The 23,088-nt window shown below is 46.2% G+C and overlaps 1 protein-coding gene across 3 annotated transcripts in view; it reads right to left on the bottom strand.

Annotated features, from left to right (window-relative positions):
- STXBP6 (syntaxin binding protein 6) overlaps window positions 1-23,088 on the bottom strand; it is a 144,763-nt gene that overhangs the window by 20,018 nt on the left and 101,657 nt on the right. The window contains exons 4-6 of one of the 3 annotated variants that reach the window (XR_012232643.1): window positions 9,766-9,931; window positions 9,064-9,221; window positions 8,715-8,798 (exon numbers count right to left, since the gene is read on the bottom strand). Coding sequence is in view for 1 of the 3 variants with exons in the window: in XM_073577864.1 (XP_073433965.1) it covers window positions 9,064-9,221; window positions 9,766-9,931 (324 nt within the window). In the remaining 2 variants the exon portion in view is untranslated. The remainder of the gene's footprint in view (window positions 1-8,714; window positions 8,799-9,063; window positions 9,222-9,765; window positions 9,932-23,088) is intronic. The other 2 variants (XR_012232644.1, XM_073577864.1) reach the window with 2 other exon arrangements.

Genomic DNA, 23,088 nt, shown 5'->3' with positions numbered 1-23,088 from the left:
TCTCATGGCTGTGTGTACAATAAGGTATATTTTTCTATATTTACTGGTATTAAGTGTGGTGATCCTAAAACAGTTTCTTGCATTGCTTTCTTTACTTATGGTACAATTTTTGTATGCAATTTAGTGATCCCAGAGGGGTTTATTTCCCCCTATTAGTTAATGATGGTGCCCACCTAATTTCTCTATATGTACGTTAGTTACCAGCGCGCTGATGCAGGGAGCTGGTAACTAACGTACACATCGGGTATCTAGGGACGTACGTCCCTTGGATACCCGATGTGTACGTTAGTCACCAGCTTTCTGCATCAGCGCGCTAGTTACTAACGTGCACAGCGACGCCAGGCGTCGCTGTGCTGATCGCTGGTAAAGCTGTCTGTTTGACAGCTCACCAGCGACCACATAGCGATTCACCAGCGATCCTGACACATTGATATCGTTGTCAGGATCGCTGGTGAGTCGCTATGTGTGACTCCAGCCTTAGTCTGCACAACTTTTTTGTCAGAATAAAAAAAAAAAAGCAACTGGATCTGTTTTTTTTCAAACCTATAAGGCCTCGGTCACACTTCAGTCTTTTGATGTCAGTTCCAATCCGTCAAAGTGTGAAAAAACGGATCCGTTGCAGATTTGCAAAAAAATGATGCACCAGATCAGTTTTTTGGACGGCTCCGTTGCAGCAGCAAGTGTATGAAATTTAAAGGAACAGAACTCTGGAAAAGGAGAGCAAGAGAGAGAGGGAGAGAGAGATGTGGGAGAGAGAGAGATAGAGATGTGGGAGAGAGAGAGAGAGATAGAGATGTGGGAGAGAGAGAGAGAGATAGAGATGTGGGAGAGAGAGAGAGAGATAGAGATGTGGGAGAGAGAGAGAGAGAGATGTGGGAGAGAGAGAGAGAGATGTGGGAGAGAGAGAGAGAGATGTGGGAGAGAGAGATATGTGGGAGAGAGAGAGATATGTGGGAGAGAGAGAGAGATGTGGGAGAGAGAGAGAGATGTGGGAGAGAGAGAGAGATGTGGGAGAGAGAGAGATGTGGGAGAGAGAGAGAGATGTGGGAGAGAGAGAGAGATGTGGGAGAGAGAGAGAGATGTGGGAGAGAGAGAGAGATGTGGGAGAGAGAGAGAGATGTGGGAGAGAGAGAGAGATGTGGGAGAGAGAGAGAGATGTGGGAGAGAGAGAGAGATGTGGGAGAGAGAGAGAGATGTGGGAGAGAGAGAGAGATGTGGGAGAGAGAGAGAGATGTGGGAGAGAGAGAGAGATGTGGGAGAGAGAGAGAGATGTGGGAGAGAGAGAGAGATGTGGGAGAGAGAGAGAGATGTGGGAGAGAGAGAGATGTGGGAGAGAGAGAGAGATGTGGGAGAGAGAGAGATGTGGGAGAGAGAGAGAGATGTGGGAGAGAGAGAGAGATGTGGGAGAGAGAGAGAGATGTGGGAGAGAGATGTGGGAGAGAGAGAGATGTGGGAGAGAGAGAGAGAGAGATGTGGGAGAGAGAGAGAGAGAGATGTGGGAGAGAGAGAGAGAGATGTGGGAGAGAGAGAGAGAGAGATGTGGGAGAGAGAGAGAGATGTGGGAGAGAGAGAGAGAGAGATGTGGGAGAGATGTGGGAGAGAGGGGGAGAGAGAGGTGGAAGAAAGAGAGATGTGGGAGAGAGAGATGTGGGAGAGAGAGAGATGTGGGAGAGAGAGAGATGTGGGAGAGAGAGAGATGTGGGAGAGAGAGAGATGTGGGAGAGAGAGAGATGTGGGAGAGAGAGAGATGTGGGAGAGAGAGAGATGTGGGAGAGAGAGAGAGAGATGTGGGAGAGAGAGAGATGTGGGAGAGAGAGAGAGAGAGAGAGAGAGATGTGGGAGAGAGAGAGAGAGAGAGAGATGTGGGAGAGAGAGATGTGGGAGAGAGAGAGATGTGGGAGAGAGAGAGATGTGGGAGAGAGGGAGATGTGGGAGAGAGAGAGATGTGGGAGAGAGAGAGATGTGGGAGAGAGAGAGATGTGGGAGAGAGAGAGATGTGGGAGAGAGAGAGATGTGGGAGAGAGAGAGATGTGGGAGAGAGAGAGATGTGGGAGAGAGAGAGATGTGGGAGAGAGAGAGATGTGGGAGAGAGAGAGATGTGGGAGAGAGAGAGATGTGGGAGAGAGAGAGAGATGAGGGAGAGAGAGAGATGAGAGAGAGAGAGATGTGGGACAGAGAGAGATGTGGGAGAGAGAGAGAGCGAGAGAGAGAGCGAGAGAGATGTGGGAGAGATGTGGGAGAGGGGGAGAGAGAGGTGGAAGAAAGAGAGATGTGGGAGAGAGAGAGAGAGAAAGATGTGGGAGAGAGAGGCAGTAAAAAGAGGAGAAAGCCATATCTGGATGAGGATAAGCAGCGCCATCCTCACCTCTCAGCAGGACATCTACCTCTGCGCAGCCTACATCCCTCCATCAGAATCCCCATACTATAAGCCGGACATCTATGAGTTCATACAGAGAGAGGCAGCCCAATTCCAGTCCATGGGCAGAGTGCTCCTCTGCGGAGACCTCAATGCCAGGACGGGTACAGAGAAGGACTACATGTCACCTGACGGAAACACATATGTAATGGGAGATGGATCCTTCTACAATGATTCAGTACAGACCGCAAGAAACAGCTATGATAGAGTGGTGAATAAAAGCGGCAGAACCTTGCTGAACCTGTGCCGGAGCTTGGGGCTGTATATAGTGAATGGACGCAACAGGGGGGACTCACTAGGGAGATTTACACTAAACTCCCACTTGGGCAGCAGTGTGGTGGATTACGCAATAACGGACATAGACCCAGCAAACATAAATGCCTTCATAGTCACCCCTGAAACCCACCTGTCAGACCACAACCAGACACTGCTGTACATGAGATCCACGGACAAACAACCCATAGAAAAGCCACACCTGACCAGTCTACACAACCTGCCACCATCCTATAAGTGGCCCAAACAGTTATCCACTGAATACACCAACATGACTAACAGAACCGAGATCCAAGAGCTACTTGTAAATTTCAACACAAGTAGTTACGCATCAAACCAGCAAGGGGTCAACGGGGCAGTGAATGACTTTAACAACATCCTATACACCATGGCAGAGCTAGCAGGCATCAGAAGAACCAACCCCAAGAAACCAACAAATAAACAAGGCCAAAAATGGTTTGACAAAGAATGTAAGTCACTACGCAACTCCCTAAGGGTAGCCTCAAACCAAAAGCACAGAGATCCAAACAACAGGGACCTAAGAGCAGCCCATGACATCCTACAGAGGCAATACAAACGCACTCTCAGGGAGAAAAAACAGAGGCATATCTGCCAAGAACTACAGAAGCTTGAGGACTCCCTCCAGGACAACTCATTCTGGGAGACCTGGAATCATATCGGCACAAAGCCCAAGCAGAGCACCCTCCACATCCAAAATGGCAACATCTGGCACAGCTACTTCAAAGGCCTCTACAAGAACATACCAGAAGAAGACCTAACCCCAGAACAGAAGCACCTAACCACTAAACTCAGAGACATGGAGGAGACAATCAAAGACTTCCAAAATCCTCTGGACATACCAATCAGTGTGCTGGAAATAAAAGACAGTATCAAATTTATGAAATGCAAGAAGGCCGCGGGCAGTGACGGCATCCTGCCAGAGATGATCAAATTCAGTTCCCCAGATATACATGCAGCACTGGCAAAACTATTCACCCACATCCTGAGTGCTGGCTACTTCCCAAAAAGCTGGAATCAAGGTCTCATAACGCCCATCTACAAGAATGGAGACAGATATGATCCAGCAAACTACAGAGGAATATGTGTTAACAGCATTCTGGGAAAACTATTTAACAGCATTATTAACAAAAGGATCATCACCTTCCTCACCCAGCGGGACACCCTCAGCAGAAGCCAAGCTGGGTTCATGCCAAACCATCGCACCACGGATCACATCTACACCCTGCAAAGCCTCATCAAGACCCACATCCATAGAAAAAAAACAGGGGAAAATATTTGCATGTTTTGTGGACTTCAAGAAGGCCTTTGACTCCGTGTGGCACCCAGGTCTGTTCCTGAAACTCCTGGAGAGCGGAATAGGTGGCAGAACCTACGACGTCATCAAGAGCTCATACGCTGAGAATCGGTGCAGCGTGAAGGTGAATGGAAAGAGGACGGCCTTCTTCCGGCAGTGCCGTGGGGTAAGACAGGGCTGCAGCCTGAGCCCAAATCTATTTAACAACTACATAAATGGACTGGCAGCGGCCCTGGAATCCTCCTCTGCCCCAGGTATCAGCCTGCACGACCGAGAGGTGAAGATCCTGCTGTATGCAGACGACCTCCTGCTGCTTTCCCCAACCGAGAGAGGCCTCCAAGATAGCTTGGCCGTGCTGGAAACATTCAGCACCACATGGGCGCTGCCCATCAACCAAAAGAAGACCAAAGTCATGGTGTTTCAAAAGAGGAGTTCTAAAGAAACCTCCACTTCCTCCCTCACACTAAATGGTGCCACGCTAGAGAAGACAAGCAGCTATACCTACCTCGGTCTGGAGCTAAGCCAAACCGGGAGCCTCAAGCAAGCAGCAGAGACCCTGAAAGGGAAAGCATGCAGAACCTTCTATGCCATCAGAAGACAAATGTACCACCTCAAACCACCGGTGAGAGTCTGGCTCAAGATATTCGACAGCGTCATCACACCTATACTGCTATATGGCAGCGAGGTATGGGGTCCAGCAACCTATCCAGACCAGAAAAAGTGGGATTCCAGCCCAACCGAAGTCTTTCATCTTGAGTTCTGCAAATATCTCCTCCAGGTACATCGCAGCACCTCAAACATAGCCTGCCGGGCAGAGCTGGGCCGATTCCCCTTATGGCTCACTATACACAAGAGGGCGCTATCACACCAGGTGCATATACAGAACAGCAACCCCAGCTCCTACCATCATAAAGCCCTGCTGAGCCAGAGCCAAGAGCAAGCCAGGAACCTCGGCAGCCAGCTCAACCAAAGTCAGCAACACACCCTAACTAAAGCCCAAATAAAAGATCTCAGAGAGCTGCAAGATGCAATACATAGAGGGTTGGAAGAGTGAATTGGAGAACTCCCAGAAACTCACCATCTACCGGTCACTGCGGAGGGACTACACACTGGCTCCATACCTGGAAAGGCTACGCCACCCCAAAGACAGGCAGACCCTGAGTATATACAGATTAAGCGCCTACAACCTAGAGGTGGAAACAGGGCAGCACCGACAGACATACAAGCCACGAGAGAACAGACTGTGCCAGCACTGCCAGCAGGGGGCTCTGGAAGATGAGGTGCACTTCCTGCTGCACTGCAACAAATACTCAGCAGTGAGGGACTCCGACTTCCAGAAACTTACGACCCATACCCCAGACTTCCCATCCATGGACGAGGAGAGGAAACTCTGCATCCTACTGGGGGAAGAAGAATCAATGGTGGAGGTCGCCGCCCAATATGTCACCACATGTCATAAGATGAGAGGAACTAAAGACCTCCAAATGGACAATCACTCCCCAAATTTTGCCCCCAACACCCCATCCCCACTACCCTAATCCACTCCCCTGCCACACTTCTTTTCTTGCTTTGGCAACACTAATTGTATTTTGGTCCTGCCAATAAAGCCTATTTGAATTTGAGAGAGAGAGATGTGGGGGAGGGAGAGAGGGGGAGAGAGGTGGAAGAAAGAGAGATGTGGGAGAGAGAGGTGGGAGAGAGAGAGAGGTGGGAGAGAGAGAGAGGTGGGAGAGAGAGAGAGGTGGGAGAGAGAGAGAGGTGGGAGAGAGAGAGAGGTGGGAGAGAGAGAGAGGTGGGAGAGAGAGAGGCGGGAGAGAGAGCGAGAGAGGTGGGAGAGAGAGAGGTGGGAGAGAGAGGTGGGAGAGAGAGAGAGGTGGGAGAGAGAGAGAGGTGGGAGAGAGAGAGAGAGGTGGGAGAGAGAGAGAGAGGTGGGAGAGAGAGAGAGAGAGGTGTGTGAGAGAGAGAGAGAGGTGTGAGAGAGAGGTGTGAGAGAGAGAGAGAGAGAGAGAGGTGAGAGAGAGAGAGAGAGGTGGGAGAGAGAGAGAGAGAGAGAGAGAGGTGGGAGAGAGAGAGAGAGAGAGAGAGAGAGGTGGGAGAGAGAGAGGTGGGAGAGAGAGAGGTGGGAGAGAGAGGTGGGAGAGAGAGAGGTGGGAGAGAGAGAGGTGGGAGAGAGAGAGAGAGAGAGAGAGAGAGAGGTGGGAGAGAGAGAGAGGTGGGAGAGAGAGAGAGGTGGGAGAGAGAGAGGTGGGAGAGAGAGAGGTGGGAGAGAGAGAGAGAGAGGTGGGAGAGAGAGAGAGGTGGGAGAGAGAGAGAGGTGGGAGAGAGAGAGAGAGAGAGGTGGGGGAGAGAGAGAGAGAGAGAGAGGTGGGAGAGGGAGATAGGAGTGGGGAGAGGAGAGGGAGGAGGGGATTTTTGGTGCCAGAACGGCTTTTGGGGTTAAAATAAATGAATGGAAATTCTTCAAGGCATGCTCAGTTTAAATAAGTGGAATCCGTTGCCAGATTCCGTCATTTGACGGATTGCAACGGATCAGCCGCCCAGAGGCTTCCATTCTAGCCAACGGCGGACTGCAACGCAGTATTTTCAACGCAGACAAAAAACATTACAAGGTCCGTCTACTCCAGACGATGGACGCTGAAATTCAGACGGATCCGTCAAATAACGGATGCAACGGATGACCATCCGTGGCAATCCTCCGCTAATGCAAGTCTATGAGAAAAAAAAACGGATTCCGCCAAAAAACCCCCGACGGATCCGTTTTTTTCAAAAAAGGGCGAATTTCCACTGATGTCAAAAGACTGAAGTGTGAAAGAGGCCTAAGAAAAAGACAAAAAATTGATGGTTGGACGTCCGTTATATCATCTGTTAACTGATCTGTTTTTAAAGGGAACCTGTCACCCCCCCCAGGCGTTTTTAATTAAAAGAGCCACCTTGTGCAGCACTAATGCTGCATTCTGTCAATGTGGCCCTTTTACTTAGCATCTCTTCCACCGCAGAAATAATTGTTTTTAAAATTGGTCAAAAACACCTGAATTTTGACCGGGGGGCAGGTCTTTCCCCCTCTGACAGACGTCTCGCATCCATCAGTCATTTCTTTCTTCAGTATTTGGCGCTGCCTCCTCAGCTTCTTTTGAAATCGTGGCGCCTACGCTGTACTATATCTTCTTGGGCATGCGCAGTTAGTGCTGCCCGTGCTCTCACATCACATCCCGGCCTTCCTATCGCGCGGCCAGAGATCCCGCTCCGCAGTCGCTTATGATTTATTCACACTGCGGGGCTGGGAATCTTGGGCATGCGCAGTAGTTCTCTGAGATTCTCATGCCCAAGATTCCCAGCCCTGTCGTGTTATGAATGAGTCACCGGAGGAGGAAAAAACAAAAATACAAGCTAAGTCCAGAAAACCGGAGAGGTTGGTAGCTATCGGATTGCAGACCCCTGATCCTATTCACAACAACTAACAGTAGCCGTGGGGGGTTCCTACGATGCCCTAGACCCCTCGTTCACAGCCGGAGAACTAAATAAGCCCAAAGAAAGAAAGGGGAAATCTAAACTGCCCCAGAGCAGACCCCAAAGCAATACACAGCCCCCAACATGTATTGTCGGTGAAAAGCAGATGAAAACACAAACACAGACAGAAAGACAGGTTGAGCAAACGATGGGACCCAACTAACTAAATAGGAAAGGACAGAAAAGATGCTGGCTGCAATCCGCAAAAAACCCTACCAAAAATGTCCCAACCGTCTGATAGGGAAAAAGGCCCTGAAGTCGCTAGACTTCAAAAATCACTATATCAGCACTCAGGTATATTCTGAAAACAGAGCAAAGAGATAAACAGATCAGAGACAAAAATGGAGCTCAGCCCGTCCCTACAAAGGCAGGCTGAACACAAAACACGAAGCAAACAGACAAAATCTCATGGAAAGATAAGAGAGCAAAAACTTAGCTTTCAGTAGACAGGACTAACTGGTTGCAAGAGCTCAGAGCAGAAAGGATCACCAGCACCCCTGTAGGGCGTCGGCTGCCTTATATCCATTCAGTGATTCCGGGTGTCCAATCAGGCTCCACCTGTTCAGATGACAGGTTCTTCTCAACCCAATCAATTTCACTACCTCTCTTCACCAGCAGAGGGAGTTCATCAGACATCAGCGGTGAAAGGGAAAATGAACTCACAACACCGCAGTGTGAATAAATCATAAGCGACTGCGGGGCGGGATCTCTGGCCGCGTGATAGGAAGGCCAGGATGATGTGAGAGCACGGGCAGCGCTAACTGCCCATGCCCAAGAAGATATAGTACAGCGCAGGTGCCAAGATTTCAAAAGAAGCTGAGGAGGCGGCGCCAAATACTGAAGAAAGAAATGACCGATGGATGCGAGACGTTTGTCAGAGGGGGAAAGACCTGCCCCCCGGTCAAAATTCAGGTGTTTTTGACCAATTTTAAAAACAATTATTTCTGCGGTGGAAGGAATGCTAATTAAAAGAGCCACATTGACAGAATGCAGCATTAGTGCTGCACAAGGTGGCTCTTTTACTTAAAAACACCTGGGGGGGGGGGGGGGGGGTAAGACAGGTTCCCTTTAAGCACTGCACACACCCAGAATACTACAGGTGCTCAGACACCTCATTTCAGGGTATACAACTTCACCGCCTTTTAGTTTTCTTATTTTATACCATGTTTTGTGCCTGAGTCTCACTGCATTAAATCTACTTGCCTCTAACATTGCTTTTAGATCACTGAACCTCAGGTCACCGAGTCCTACATCTGGCAATCAACTCAAGACGTTGACCCTGTACTGCTGAAAAAAAAAAAAAAATTGTCAGGATTTCTATTTCTAGTCTGACAAAGCCCTTCCACCTCATCTGGTCTCTAAAGTGAGAACTGACTAGGTTAAAGGAGCCGACTGGAAGTCCTATAACTGATCTGTGCAATATATCAGTGTATGTCTTGTGACCCTCAGGTACCAGACAGTGCGTGGCCTTGTACTAACTTTGATGTTTAGTTTATGAAATACTGTAATGGGAGCAGGTGCTATACTTCAGCCAAATCAGAATTATGTTCACCTTGTGAGCAGTGTCTGCAAATTGCTGTGCGCTGTTCATCATTTCCGCTGTTGATTCTTCTGCGCGGCCAAGGCGCTCTCCACGCTCATTCAGGGCTTGGCTGGCTTTCTGTACGGCACTGGTTACACTGTCAGCAGCTGAGTGAAGTATACTGTTGCCTGCAGTGAATACAGAAGTTTAGTCTGGCAATAAAATGTAAAAAAAGCAGATACTATTATAGGAGCCTTTTCCAAGAGAGTCATGTCTTGCGGATTGGCAGAGATTTGGCCGTTTTGATCCCTTCTAATATCTGACCAGGATATCAAATCTGTCATGGCAAAACTTTTTTTAATGTTAAGCACTGCAACCAAAAAAATCGGCTGTTCAGGGATCTACTGCTCCTGCAAGATGGGTGGACCAGTGTCATTTAAGCTGCATTAACTTATCCATGTGTCACAGTGCAAGCACAGACCAGCTGCGAGTCTCCTGACTCAAACTTGACAGCCTCATCTATACCTGTAAGGCGCCTGAGTTTGGATCACTGCTGACTGCCTAAACAGACACCCGGGCCGCCCCGAAGGAGACTCGGCCCGCCCGGAGAAGACTGGGCCCAGGAAAAGGCCCTCTGCCCCTACACATGCAAGCTGACGTGTGATGGCTATACGATGGCAATATTCATATCCAGTTAGGAAACTCCAGCAGAGACAATTGTCCATTATTCACCTGAGAAAAGTCTGGACTGACAGTTGATGAACTCAGGCTTCCTATCGGAGAGATATCTCTGACATGTATGATGCAAAATTTGGAAGAAGGTAAATTTCTCTGAGCCGGAACTCGCCACCCATTGATCAGAAGCGTTGTCAAACTGAAGATCAAATTCCGGAGACTCCTACATGTGACACAAGAGATGAAACAGAATATGTGAGTCCAAAGAACGGTACCGCCAAGCAATAGCCTTCTCTGTGGGAACACTGTATAATGCCTCAAGGACTCCATGCAGTACCCTAGATGCACTACAGAGCTGTAATATATACTTCCTATAAGGACCTACTGAAACTCTGTATGCCATGGATTTCATATGGAGGCATACAAGCTTTTTTATCCTGGAAGATATGGGCTAAGTGCACAGACTGTATCATGCTCTTAGCCTTAGTCCACTAAGGCTAAGAGCATGGTACAGTCTGTGCACTTAGCCCATATGTTCCAGGAAGACCCCATTCATTAGGGAGGCCAAAAGTGTATTCTTTTAAAAGTATCGTAGAAATATTTTCCCCTAAAAGAATTGCTTCTAGGGTAGGATAGAGACCCATAATACGGCGCCACGTTGAGGACTAGACCGCAGGTTCTTCAAGTGCCTCCTGTGGGGGTCTAACTAATTACCTAACCAAATGCTGTCTTCAGAACAAGTATTATTACCAGTGTCCAATTTTACTTATGTATTTGGTGTTATTAAAAGGAGCATTAGATTCAGCGGATACATATGATATACAGGAATAATTAATCCAGTCCTGTGGGAAATTATTGCTATAGATCAGTATGATGTAGAACCATGAAGTACAGTCATATTTGAGAGCATTCAACTGAATAACCGTGTGCAGTGAATAATGATGAGGACATACACCTACAGTGTCCGCAGACTGAGCCCGACCTGGGCCTCTAGATTACCTGGGATAAGTCAATAAGAGGATGTTAGTTTGGGAGGTAAATGCTAGTAATCTTACGTTAATACAAGGCAAAGAATGTGTTTACAGTACGAGCATCTAAATCGCCCCCAAATAAATGGATTTTTACATCCTTTATTCCTGAAGCCTAGGACTGTGAAAGTTCAACTTTAAGATTGATATACATGGAATAGTGATCTCTAAGGACGTGGTAAGTAGGTATATAGATAAAACTGGCTCACTGGCTTTTTTTTTTCGGACTATAAGACGCACCGGACCATAAGACGCACCCCAAATTTTCAGAAGAAAAATATGGAAAAAAATTAATGCGTCAAAAGAGGGTCCGTCTTACAGTCCGAATTATTCAGCTTACCTGGGGGGTAGGGTGTGATATGGAACGCTGGTGGAGTGGGGTCACAGGAGGTGGACTGGCTCATCCCTGGCTGGTGCAGCATGTTCGGTGGTGTGGGGGCTCTGCCATTTTGTGAAAGCCCCCACACATCCATCCTAGGCTGATGGGCGGCGATTTGGCAGATGATCGGTGGTGCGGGGGCTCCGCCAGCATTGGTGCAAATCCCAGAGCCCCCGCACATCTATCCCGGGCTGGTGCGGCACTTTTGCAGGTGATCGGCGGTGCAGGGGCTCCGCCGGCATTTTGTTAAAGGAGCCCCAGCACTTCCATTGTTGTAGTGCTGATTTGAAAATGGCCGCGCATAGTGAGATCTCGGAAGACGAGATGTCGTCCCGGGAGATGAGATCTCGTCTCCTGAGATCTCAAACTGCGCATGCACTGCCTCCGGCGGCGCAAGCGCAGAGTGAGATCTCAGGAGACGAGATGTCGTCCCCCGGGACGACATCTCGTCTCCCGAGATCTCACTATGCGCGGTCATTTTCAATTCAGCATTACAACAATGGAAGTGCGGGGGCTCCTTTCACAAAATGCCGGCAGAGCCCCTGCACCGCCGATCACCTGTAAAAGTGCCGCACCAGCCCGGGATGGATGTGTGGAGGCTACGGGATTTCCACCAATGCCGGCGGAGCCCTCACACCACCGATCATCTGCCAAATCACCGCCCATCAGCCTCGGATGGTGTCTCCTGGTAAGTGCATCTGGACCATAAGACGCACCCACAATTTCCCCCGAAATGTTTGAGGAAAAAAGTGCGTCTTATGGTCCGAAAAATACGGTAATACTTTTAAAATATAACTTTTGTAGGGATTTGCTCTGGTAGGCAATGGCAGGGACGCAGTAATGAGGCAACACACAGGCTTAGAGTCCAACTTCAGTGGTTTAATGTCACTTTCACAGGTTAACAGAAAATAACGGAAAAACACAAATAGACTCCAACTTGGAGAACCACTGATCCCAGACTCACCCTTGCAAGGGACGGGCTTAACTAAGTGGCTGCCAGGTCTGCGACATCCGCCAGGTGTCATTCCCAGGGTTGTTTGGAATCTTGCTGCTATAGCTCTGCAGCACGGGTAATCCTGCTCACAAATTCAGGCTATCTTACACACACACTCACCATGTGCCAAATACCAACCTCCACTACATAGCCCATAACCCCTCCCACAAGTGAGGTAAACATCACATGGGCTGATTGCGTGACCATGACATCATCGCAGGTCCTTTTCTTTAGGGAAAAACCCGGCCAAACATTAACCTGCTGGGAGAAATGTATCTCTCATCCAGTAAAACACCCTTTGCCGTACCACACTTTTAATAACTATACGCTAAAATAAAATAACCAGTAACAAATCAGCTAAGGTACACCTGGCCAGGCCAAAAAATGGTCAAATACAGTATGTCCGTAAAGTCATGGTGCACTTTTGTCCAGTCACTGGAAAGCAACAAAAGACTATAGAAATGTGAAATCTGCTCCAAATAAAAGAAAAACTCTCCCAGTTTCATACCTATTCAGTGCAGTTTGATGTGGGCTCCATCGTTGCCCTACACACATCCAAATGATAGTGAAGTTCTTGCCACACACGAGTAAGGACGTCTGGCGAATAACGTCTGTGATTCTCTGTTTTAAGTGATTAATGTCTTGATACGCTCAATGTACACATGTTGCTTCACATAACCCCAAAAGTAAAAGTCTAAGGGCGTCAGATCCGGGGATTTATTGTATACTGTATACTCTCCTGTGACTGGTCAAAAGTGCACCATGACTTTACGGACACACTGTACTGTTTAACTATTGACTAGTTCACCCCTTCCTATCAGCAGAGGTTGGCACCTTATCTTGATCGCAAATTGGCGCCCCCGCTCACCGGCAGCTGACCTTAGATACACCCTAGTAACCCCTAACTGGCCAGACCAGAGACTATGTCTGTTTCAAAGAATCAGCAGGATCATACCACAAGATAACCTAAATTTAACTGAATAATATATAGGGGGTGTAATTAGAGGATAGAGGGAAAGAATAGGAGAAGGTTGAAAAGGGATGAGTATAACCAGAAATGATGGAGGACCCCTATCACAAAAAAATATAACAATACAGATCAGTGTTATATAATAAATGACCACAGGCAAACCTAGCCACAGAAACTCATTGATATCATCTCATTCATGAAAATGACAGATAAATCACTACAGGGATTGTCTGTGGGCTAGTGGTCTAGTGTAACTTTCCTTCAGACATCCCTCATCACTTGTCCCTTCCTTGCTGCAGAGGTTGGCACCCTCACTTGTACTCAAAATGGAGACCCCGATCAACGATGGCTCATCCTCACTTCCCCTATATACTCTCCCTCTAGCTGTCTAACAAATCAAGAACAAGAGAGGGGTTAAGAGAAAGTTGGAGAGATGGAAAAGGACAGCAGAAACATAAAGAAGGATAAACATAAGCATGGTATTTCTCATCAGATAATTCCAACAAAAAGTGACCAAGTGCATATAACAGTCAATAAGAGAACAATAGTCATCTTCACTAGGGTATGGCACTATTCCCTACGCGGTCACACAAATAATTTCCTTGTGTCTGATGTAGTGTCAATTACCCCATTGTAACCATCTTCAACACATTTTTTGGTTATAAGATAATATACATAAGCCCAGAGTGGTAGTTCCCCACCTATTGTACTGTTCCCAGAAAAAATACCAGATCAAAAATTCAATGATTCAAATATGTCTTATGTGATGTCCAGAATCTATTGACATCAATGGTTCCATTTGCCTCCTGATGAACTCATACCATGGGAGGGTAATGCGTCAAGGTTATAGTGACGTCCTTAATGATTGATAGATAAGTCCTTTATATTTGAATAATTTAAACATACAAACATATTAGTGTTTCTAAGGATGCAATCAGAAGACTGTATATTTTGGACCAAGATTGTAGCGCAGTGAACGGACTTGGCCGGCGGATCTCCTGACCCGAGCATGACAGCTTCATTTATTTCTGTGCAGCTGTGACACTCGGATCGGGAGAGCCGCCGGCCAATCTGGGCACTGCGTTCCGATCTCGGTCCCTTTTATACGGCCGCCTGTCGGCGCCCGTAGTCTATTGTTCTGCTCCATTGTAGGATCAGTCACATGATAAACATGAGTGGCAACCAAAGGATGTTTTGGAATATTGTGTTTCGCACAGTGTCTGTTTTAAAAATAGGAGAAAAAGGAATTGATGGAACAACCACTGAAAATGCAAAATCTTGTGGAACTGGCAACCATAATTACATGGTATTGTTTTCATATGGATGATTTCTGGTAAAGTGGCAGCTTTCATAATACTTGTGGGTCTGTCGTTTTAAGAGACGAAAATAGTGCATCACGCTTTTATGGTATTTTTGGCTGGAATTGCAATGGAGACTCCAAACAGCGCCTCCATACATTGTAGGGGGTTTCTGCTCTCTGGTAGCTGCTTGGATACGCAGCGGCACATATCATATATGAAAACAGAATAAGGCTATGTGCACACGGTGCGGATTCTGCTGCGTTTCCGCAGCGGTTTTGGCCCTGTGGAAACGCAGCAGTTCCTCTGACATGGTAGAGTGCAATGAAAGCCTATGGGTTTTCAAAAACGCTGTGCTCACGCTGTGGTTTTTCCGCGCGGTTTTGCTGCGGTTTACAAACCGCAGCATGTCAATTGTTTGGGCGGATTCCGCAGCGGTTTCACACCTTTAAACATAGTAGAGGTGTGAAACCGCAGGGCAAAACCGCAGACCAAACAGCAGGAAAATCACAGGTCACTTTACCTGCGGTTTTACCTGCGTTTCCGCGTGGAAAAACCCGCAGCGGAATCCGCAACGTGTGCACATAGCCTAAAGATGTTGTCCTTCATAAACGTCACAGCTCCAAACTGAAAACAGCCTTCCTTCAGCACACCGATTATCCCACACACATTTGTGTGATGTCGCGTGAAGTCTTATGATTATACAGTCCATGGCGGGGGGCAGTGTGGTGAGGTGACTATGAGGGCATAGGCATGATCTCACAAGTGTGACATAAGCCTATATTATATATGTCTGAAATCAAGCAGGTCGTTGCAAGCTGTGCCGGGTACATGGAGTCCATTGTTCAGTAACTACGCCATATTTTGTATTGTCCGTGCATGGTTTTGTGGAGTATGGCGTATGCTAGATTGTAATTACAATCTGGCACACCAGTATTAGGAAAATGTGTCTCCCATTGGGTAGGTTTTCTGCAATCTCAAGACTGGGATCTCCAATTTAGGCTTTTCCTATTTCACTCTTTTGTACTGGATGAAAACTAGAGCAGTGAAGTCAGTAAGACGCTCTCAAAATTCACTGTAGATAATTTGCTGATAATCCCACTGTTTTTTTGTTTTTTGTTAATAAATAGGTGACTTAGATTGACTAATATAACATTCATACTTTCAGCACTGCTAGCTATTATTCCAAACACAACGTTTTCCTCCAGTTTTTGTATGGAGATGTTTTCTTTTTAACTTATGATACAGTCATTAGACTGACGGTCCTCAAATACAGCAGCCCAATCTGATGTCTCCATAGTCCGGCTATGGTGCACCCAGTAGATCTGAGGCAGTGAACACGAGCCACATTTTAATCACTGAGCTTTATGCCGTCATTTGCCAACATGTACTTTATGTAGGTCTGACTTTTTCTTTTTAGATTGTCCATTTTACTGCATTTATGATTTATTCTGCTGTTTTTTATGGGGATTAATAGTTTGAAACTTCAATGAGAGCGTTGGTTTTCTGAAGTTAATCTATCGTTATGCATATGTTCTGCTAATCTAATTCAGGAGCTACAGAGCAAGGATTATATCATCTATAAGAGGACAATGGATGAGCTTACTTCATTTTCATTGATGATCTGTCCCTTGCACAGATACATTTGCTGTGTAATTATTTGTGCCGTGTGTACATGTAGTTTATGTTGTATATATTAGATACTGCGCTTCCTTTATTTGCCCGTGCAGCGAGTGACCAGACTTGAGTGTTTGCTGATATAAGAAAGATTCGTCTCGCGTGTTGAGAAATGACCTCTCCTTATGTAATAAATGAAGAGAGCAAGCACTCCTGGAGAAAATTTGTCACAACACATATCCAAGGTGTAACTCAGAAACTAAAGCTGCACTTGGTAAAGCTATAGCATGCAAACATGAAATATATGAAATTGGAATAGCATTGATGCTCTAGAAAATAGGAAAAAATGAAGATACTTAACGAATAAATTTGCCAATTCAAGTGTGCCCAGCAGCCAACGACAAGGTGATCCTCTTTCCTGGGAACCTAAGGTAATGTGATTCCTCTCTTGGGTTCACAGCCTGCATTTATATGGGTAGGTAGGATCCTGCTGTGATTAAAACCGCCATAGGTTGAGGGGTGAAGTGCTCGGTCAGAGAGCCTACGTATACAAATATCAAAGAATGACCATCATTCCAAACAGAGAACACAACACATGTGGGGATTGCCTGTTTGTTAGGGAAACCCCACGTGTTAAGGCTGTCTTAACAACCACAAATCATGCAACCGGAGGCACTCGAACATAATATACAAGGACTCCGAGATGCTCGGATAACACCCGAGCTTGCTCGGATAAGATGTTATCTGAGCACATTCGCTCATCACTAGTATGCACCTGTTCACACCTGCTCTCAGTTTGGAAGGGACGGTCAGTCCTTTGATATTTTTATATCCACGGTGAGGATATAAGCATTCCATGTAAACTGAAAATACAAACTAACTTATCTTTATTAACATTTCTAAACTTTTCTAAATGACTATGAAAAGTAATAAATGAACTAGAAAATATTAATAACCGACAATTTAAAAAAACAAAAAAAATCTGGATTTGATGTCCGTACATTTCTACAAACTCAGAATCGGACCTAGTTTAAGGCGGAGTACTCCTGTGGACAACCCAGCTGCAAAAAACATTTCTTGATCAGCTTCGTTACATAAAATTTTGAAAAAAACAAAAAAAACCCACAATTATCCTTACTGTGAATGTAACTTTAACATCACTGACATCATGTGTGATTTTCAAGTAATTCTTTCGACCACAAGAGCAAAAACCTCAACATTTTCATTCTATGTAGCAGTCACATGGCCATAATGATTCAGCAATCCTGACATTAACTTTTTTACGGCGTTGAATATTACGGTAATTTGTAGTTATATTTAACAAAAAAATATTTCTTACAAGTAAAATATTGTATTTTTTCAAATAGAAAAATGTGTAAATTCAAAGACAAGGCCATCAATACTATTACATGACCAGATGTGGCTCCTCAGATCATGAGAAATCAGCATTTGAATTGATATGTAAATGAGACCAAGGGCTATGGTAGATATGAAGTCTCTGTCACTCCAGCTCTATTCCCCTCCTACTGCTTGTATGATGGCTCCTTTGCTTTCAGTCACACACAATAGAAACTGTCAGTCAGGCAGGAGGTGGCAGTGTTGGGTGAGAAACAGAGCGGCAGTGACAGAGGCTTCAAATCTATGTATATCAGTTAAAATGCTGATTTAAGGTACTGTCACACTTAGCGATGTACCAGCGATCCCGACCAGCGATATGACGCGGTCAGGATCGCTGGTACATCGCTAAGTGGTCGCTAGTGAGCTGCCACACAGGCAGATCTCACAGCGACATTGCAGGGGTCGGGGGTCGCTACTTACCTGTCAGACGCGGCGATCTTGCGTCCTCCTGCCCGCATCCACGCGTCGCTCGTCTCTCCACAGGAAGCCCAGCAGGAAGCTGACGACGAGAAACGGTCCTGGACGTTCTCGCGCAATCAGCGATAACCAGCGGGGGAGCCGGTCGTAGGCAAGTATCAGACACAGCGATATCGCTAGCAATATCGCTATAACGTCACATCGTAATGTCGTATCTCTTAGTGTGACAGGCCCTTAAGGAACAGACTATCCATCTATAGGTCTTGCTGGGCTTTTCTTTGAAAGAGCTACATGGCCATATTAATAGTTTGCAGGGTGAAATCCTGCTGAAGGATTCCCTTTAAGAAAAGTTTTCCTAAGAACCATATACTGTATGTATACGCTTATTCTAAACATGAAAACATACCACTTGATTTATTCTATTGTTCTAAATATTTTTTTTCTACGTATGACAGTTAAAGAGGTGGTTTACTACTCTGACAACCCCTTCCGAATCTGAATGTTTGCCCCTGTTAAAATAAAAGCACCTCTACTCCTCTCCCGTGCTGGTGCTGTTCCAGCTTTGTCCGCATTCGTGTTCCTGGGGCTCAAGCGAGGTTGTTAGGTCCCGTAAGCTCAGCGCCCAATCAGTGCTAACGTCACTGTCCCTACCTTCAGACGTATAAGTATAACCTTAGACCTGATATTGAGATTAGGGCTCTGTGGGGGCTATATCATCACTTCTAGGTCTCCCTGTTCTTTAGGCTAACGATTGTTTTTAAAGGGAACCTGGCAGCGGACACATGCTGCTCGATCCGCAAGCAGCAAATGTCAAACACTGCCTGCATGATTTCAGCTACGTATGCAAGATGCATGGGAGACTAGTCAGACAGGAGGGAACCTAGCAGCCTTTTCTCGCCAGCTCCCATGACGTGACAAGCCTTTCCCTATACATACACACGAAGGGAGAGAACAATACACAAAAAAATAGCATGGACCACACCTCAAAAAACAATCATACATTGATCTAATGCCACTAAAAACATGACTCTTAGTTTAACATTCCAATCAGATTGTATGAAGCCCACTGCCACGTCACGGCGAACGTCTAAGTGGGTCGTAACTTCTATCGCCTTAAAGGAGCAGCGTCGTGCGCTATCCACCGTTGCAGTGACATTACACCAGCAGTGTGGGCGGCCGGGTGCCTCACAGTGCCCATGTTGCAAGACTGAGTTCCCGTGACTCCAGATCGCACCGACCACCAGCACAAAACCACAGCAGCAATGGCCACATCAAATGAAAGGAGCAATGAAATTCACCTTCCTCAAGCTCTCCAGTGAGAGCAAACATAGGCTGGACCCCATTTTTTGCAGTCTCCTGATTATTTAAAATCAACTGTGCCAAATGGGAGGAGTGTTGGTTCACAGAGGTGCGATCCATGCTCTTTTTCTGGTGCGTTATTCCCGTGCAGCTCTGTCCCTGGCGACTTTTAATTCTTTGAAACCTTGCAGTGGTTCAGAGTCAAACATAACTGGCTGAAATCGCACAGCCAGGCTCTGATACATGCTGCCAATGGATCAAGCAGCACGTATCAGCTGTCAGGATCGATTTAATGATACATAAGGAAACGGGGTGCAGAAAATGGCAGCATGTGCTCTGGACTGATGAGTCACAATGTGAAATATTTGGTAGTAACAAAAGGCAGATTTGTTTGCCGAAGGACCAAAATGACTGACGGCAGACAACAGTGAAGCATGGTGGAAGATCCTTGCATGTTTGGAGCTCCATTTCAGCAAAAAGAGCTGGGGACCTGGTGTTCTCAATGTTGAGAAATACAGGCAGATACTTAACCGCCATATAATAGCATCATGGAGTCGTCTGATTGGCTTCAAATTTATTCTGCAGCCGGACAACGACCACAAACATAAAGCCAATGTAATTAAAAAAAATATTTTCAGTGTACTGGAGGAGTCCTGGGAGTGATGATATGGCCCCACAGAGCTCTGATCCCAAAATCATTGAGTCAGTCTGGGATTACAATCCTTCTGTAGAGGATTTGCGCAAGCGACATCCACAGATAGTCCACAGTTAGTTCTCCAGGATGTTTTGAACAACCTCCCTGCAGAGTTCCTTGAAAACATAGAAGAACTGATGCTTTGATGCTGTTTTGAAAGGAGAGGGCAGTCACACCAAATATTGACCTGATTTAGATTTCTCTTTTGTTCATTCACTTTACTTTATCAAATATTTGTATAAGTATTTCAACTTTGCAACATTTTTCCAGTACTGCCTAAAACGTTTTCACAATCTGTAAATATCTAGAATTCACTTTTCAATGGCTTAGTAAACTTTTAATACAGTGGATATAAAAAGAAAAAAAATATACTTGCAGCTCAACAGTCAGGAGAGAAGTTATTTCTGCCAACACAGTGGGATATAAAAAGTCTACACCCCTGTTAAAATGTCCGATTTTTGTCATGTTGACAAAAAACACCATTAATGTCACTCATAATCTGTACAAATCCATTAAGAAAAAAATCATTGAGATGAAAAAAAAAAAATTAAAATAATGTGGTTGCATAAGTGTGAATAGCCTCTTATAATTTGGTTGTGTTCAGAGTCACATTTACACTCATATTACATAATATGTCAATCACAGCTGCCATCCTGTAAAGTGATTCTAATTTGGCCCATATAAAGTTTTGCTGATCTAGTAGGATTTTACTGACATTTTCTTAGTTGCATTCTACAGAAAAAGCCATGGTCCATAAACAGCTTACAACACAGCAAAGGAATCTTACTGTTTAAAGTGATCAGTCAGGAGAAGAGTGTAAGAAATATCCAATAGATTATATATCATGGAACAATGTGACGACAGTCATGAAGAAGTGACTTAAATTTGGCGACATTAAAAGAGCTGCATGAATTTCTGGCAAGTACTGGTTGTTGTACTGCATGTGACAAAAAGCTCCCATATTCTTCCCATGTCTTGCCTGTAGGGACATGGTGGTAAGACCGAAACATTTTTCTTTTGCAAAGAAAAACATCCAAGCTTGGGTATATTTTGCCAAAACCTACATAAAGTCTGCCAAAAAAGACAACCCTTCTCAAGATGCAGCTACAAGAAAGGTTGTGCTCTCCACACCCCAAACAAACATGATTTGTAGCAGTAAGGCTAGGTTCAGATTTGTGGATGTCAGAGGTGCGGAGGGCTGCGTAGCTCCTCCGGGAAGATCTGCCCACTTCTACGTTCAGCTCCGCCTACATCTGCATGCGGCCTGCGTACCCATCTTTAACATTTGCATGCGGCGACTGCAAAAAAATGCAGATGCATCGGCATGGTCTGCGTGTCAGGAACACTGCACTGGACTTGCTCACTGAGCCAGTGCGCGTGTCCTGAGTACAAAGACTGTGCACAAAGATACCTGCGGAGCGGGCAGCAGTGGTGACAATGCATGCTCCAGGACCTGAAGCACGTGACTCCTGGGGGCGTGGCCTAAGCTCCACAGAGCTAGGAGCTGCAGGGAAACTCCTAGAAAGGCAACTACAGGACAATGTTACCAAAGGGCATAGACAGAGACAGAAACCAGATCAAGCCGAGGTCAAAGCACGAGATAGCAATACAGTACCAAAGGATAAACAGAATGGATAGTCAGGACGTAGCAATAGATCAGAAAACCAGAATGGGCATTAGACGGTACAATAGGGGTAAACTGTAACGGAGTAACGATAGCCAAGCCAGGAGGTCAAAACCAGAAAAGACAATAGTACAAAAACGAGAGACAGAGTACAGAGTGAAGGAACAAGCCAGGTCATACACGGGAAGCAAAACAAACAACGCAGAGTACACACACACCAGGGGTCAGACACACCAAAACAGCAGTATAACTGACAGAGAATGCTAGTTTGGAGTGAGTATAAATACCCCTCCAAGATCCAAAGAGAGGCTGGCAAAAGTTAACCCTGTGAGAATAGGACATTAACCATGTCCTAACCATGACAGTACCCCCCTTTTAATGGGGGGGTCACTGGACCCCCAAGTTTCTCAGAGTACCTGGCATGAAAAGCCCGCACCAGTCGATCAGCGTGCACCGAACTGGCTGGAACCCACGACCGATCCTCAACGGAATATCCCTTCCAATGGATAAGGTACTGAAGTCTCCGGCGCACCCACCGTGAATCAACAATGCTCCCTACCTCGTACTCCAGTTGACCCTCTACCAACACTGGTGGAGCCACAGATAAGGGATCTTCTCTAACTGTCCCCACAGGTTTTAATAGGGACCTGTGGAAGACGTTAGAGATTTTGAAGGAGGTGGGCAACTGTAATCTGTATGCCACCGGGTTGATCACCTCTACAATCTTATATGGGCCAATAAATTTGGGACCCAACTTCATAAAGGGTATTTTAAGTTTGATGTTACGGGTGGACAACCAGACTTTTTCCCCCACTGTCAACGCAGGAACCACCCCCCCCCCTGTCTGCAAAATGTTTGAACTTCTTCTGGGCTTTGGAGATGTTCCCCTGTACCTCCTTCCAGAGGGTTTTTAATTGCTGTACCATCCCCTCGGCACCACGGCAATCCGAATCCATACGAGAAAATTCCCCAAACTGTGGAACAAACCCATAATTGACCAGAAAGGGAGACTTTCCGGTAGACTGATTAATCCGACAGTTGAATGCAAATTCTGCCATGGGTAATACCTCACACCAGTCTTCCTGTCTGGAGGAGGCCAGGCATCTCAGAATCTGCTCCAATGACTGGTTGGTGCGTTCCGTTTGTCCGTTGGATTCGGGGTGATAGGCAGAGGAGAATGACAACGTGACCCCCAACTTCATACAAGACGCTCTCCAAAACCTGGCCACAAATTGCACACCCCTGACACCACGTTCACAGGCACTCCATGCAGTCGAACAATGTGCTGTATAAACAAGCGGGCCAAGGTTTTAGCGGATGGTAATGCAGGTAATGGCACAAAGTGGGCTTGCTTAGAAAATCTATCAATCACTACCCATACCACTGAGTTGCCCTTGGAAGGTGGAAGGTTAGTGATAAAGTCCATGGACAGGTGTGTCCATGGTTTATCCGGAATTGGCAAAGGCATCAATTCCCCGGCCGGCCGGACCTGAGAGCTTTTAGAGCGCGCGCACACCCCACAAGTATTCACAAACCTTTTTATATCAGTACCCATAGAGGGCCACCAAAAACCCCTAGCTACTGCCCCCCGGGAAGCTGCAATACCAGGGTGTGCACTTAACACAGAGTCATGAAATTCTTGATGGAGTGTGGGACGGAATT

The sequence above is a fragment of the Dendrobates tinctorius genome, unplaced genomic scaffold, assembly GCF_039654945.1.
Source record: "Dendrobates tinctorius isolate UK_male_01 unplaced genomic scaffold, ASM3965494v1 ptg000057l, whole genome shotgun sequence".
Classification (NCBI taxonomy): domain Eukaryota; kingdom Metazoa; phylum Chordata; class Amphibia; order Anura; family Dendrobatidae; genus Dendrobates; species Dendrobates tinctorius.
The sequence above is the reverse complement of the archived record's forward strand: the minus strand, read 5'-3'. Positions and strand labels throughout refer to the sequence as shown.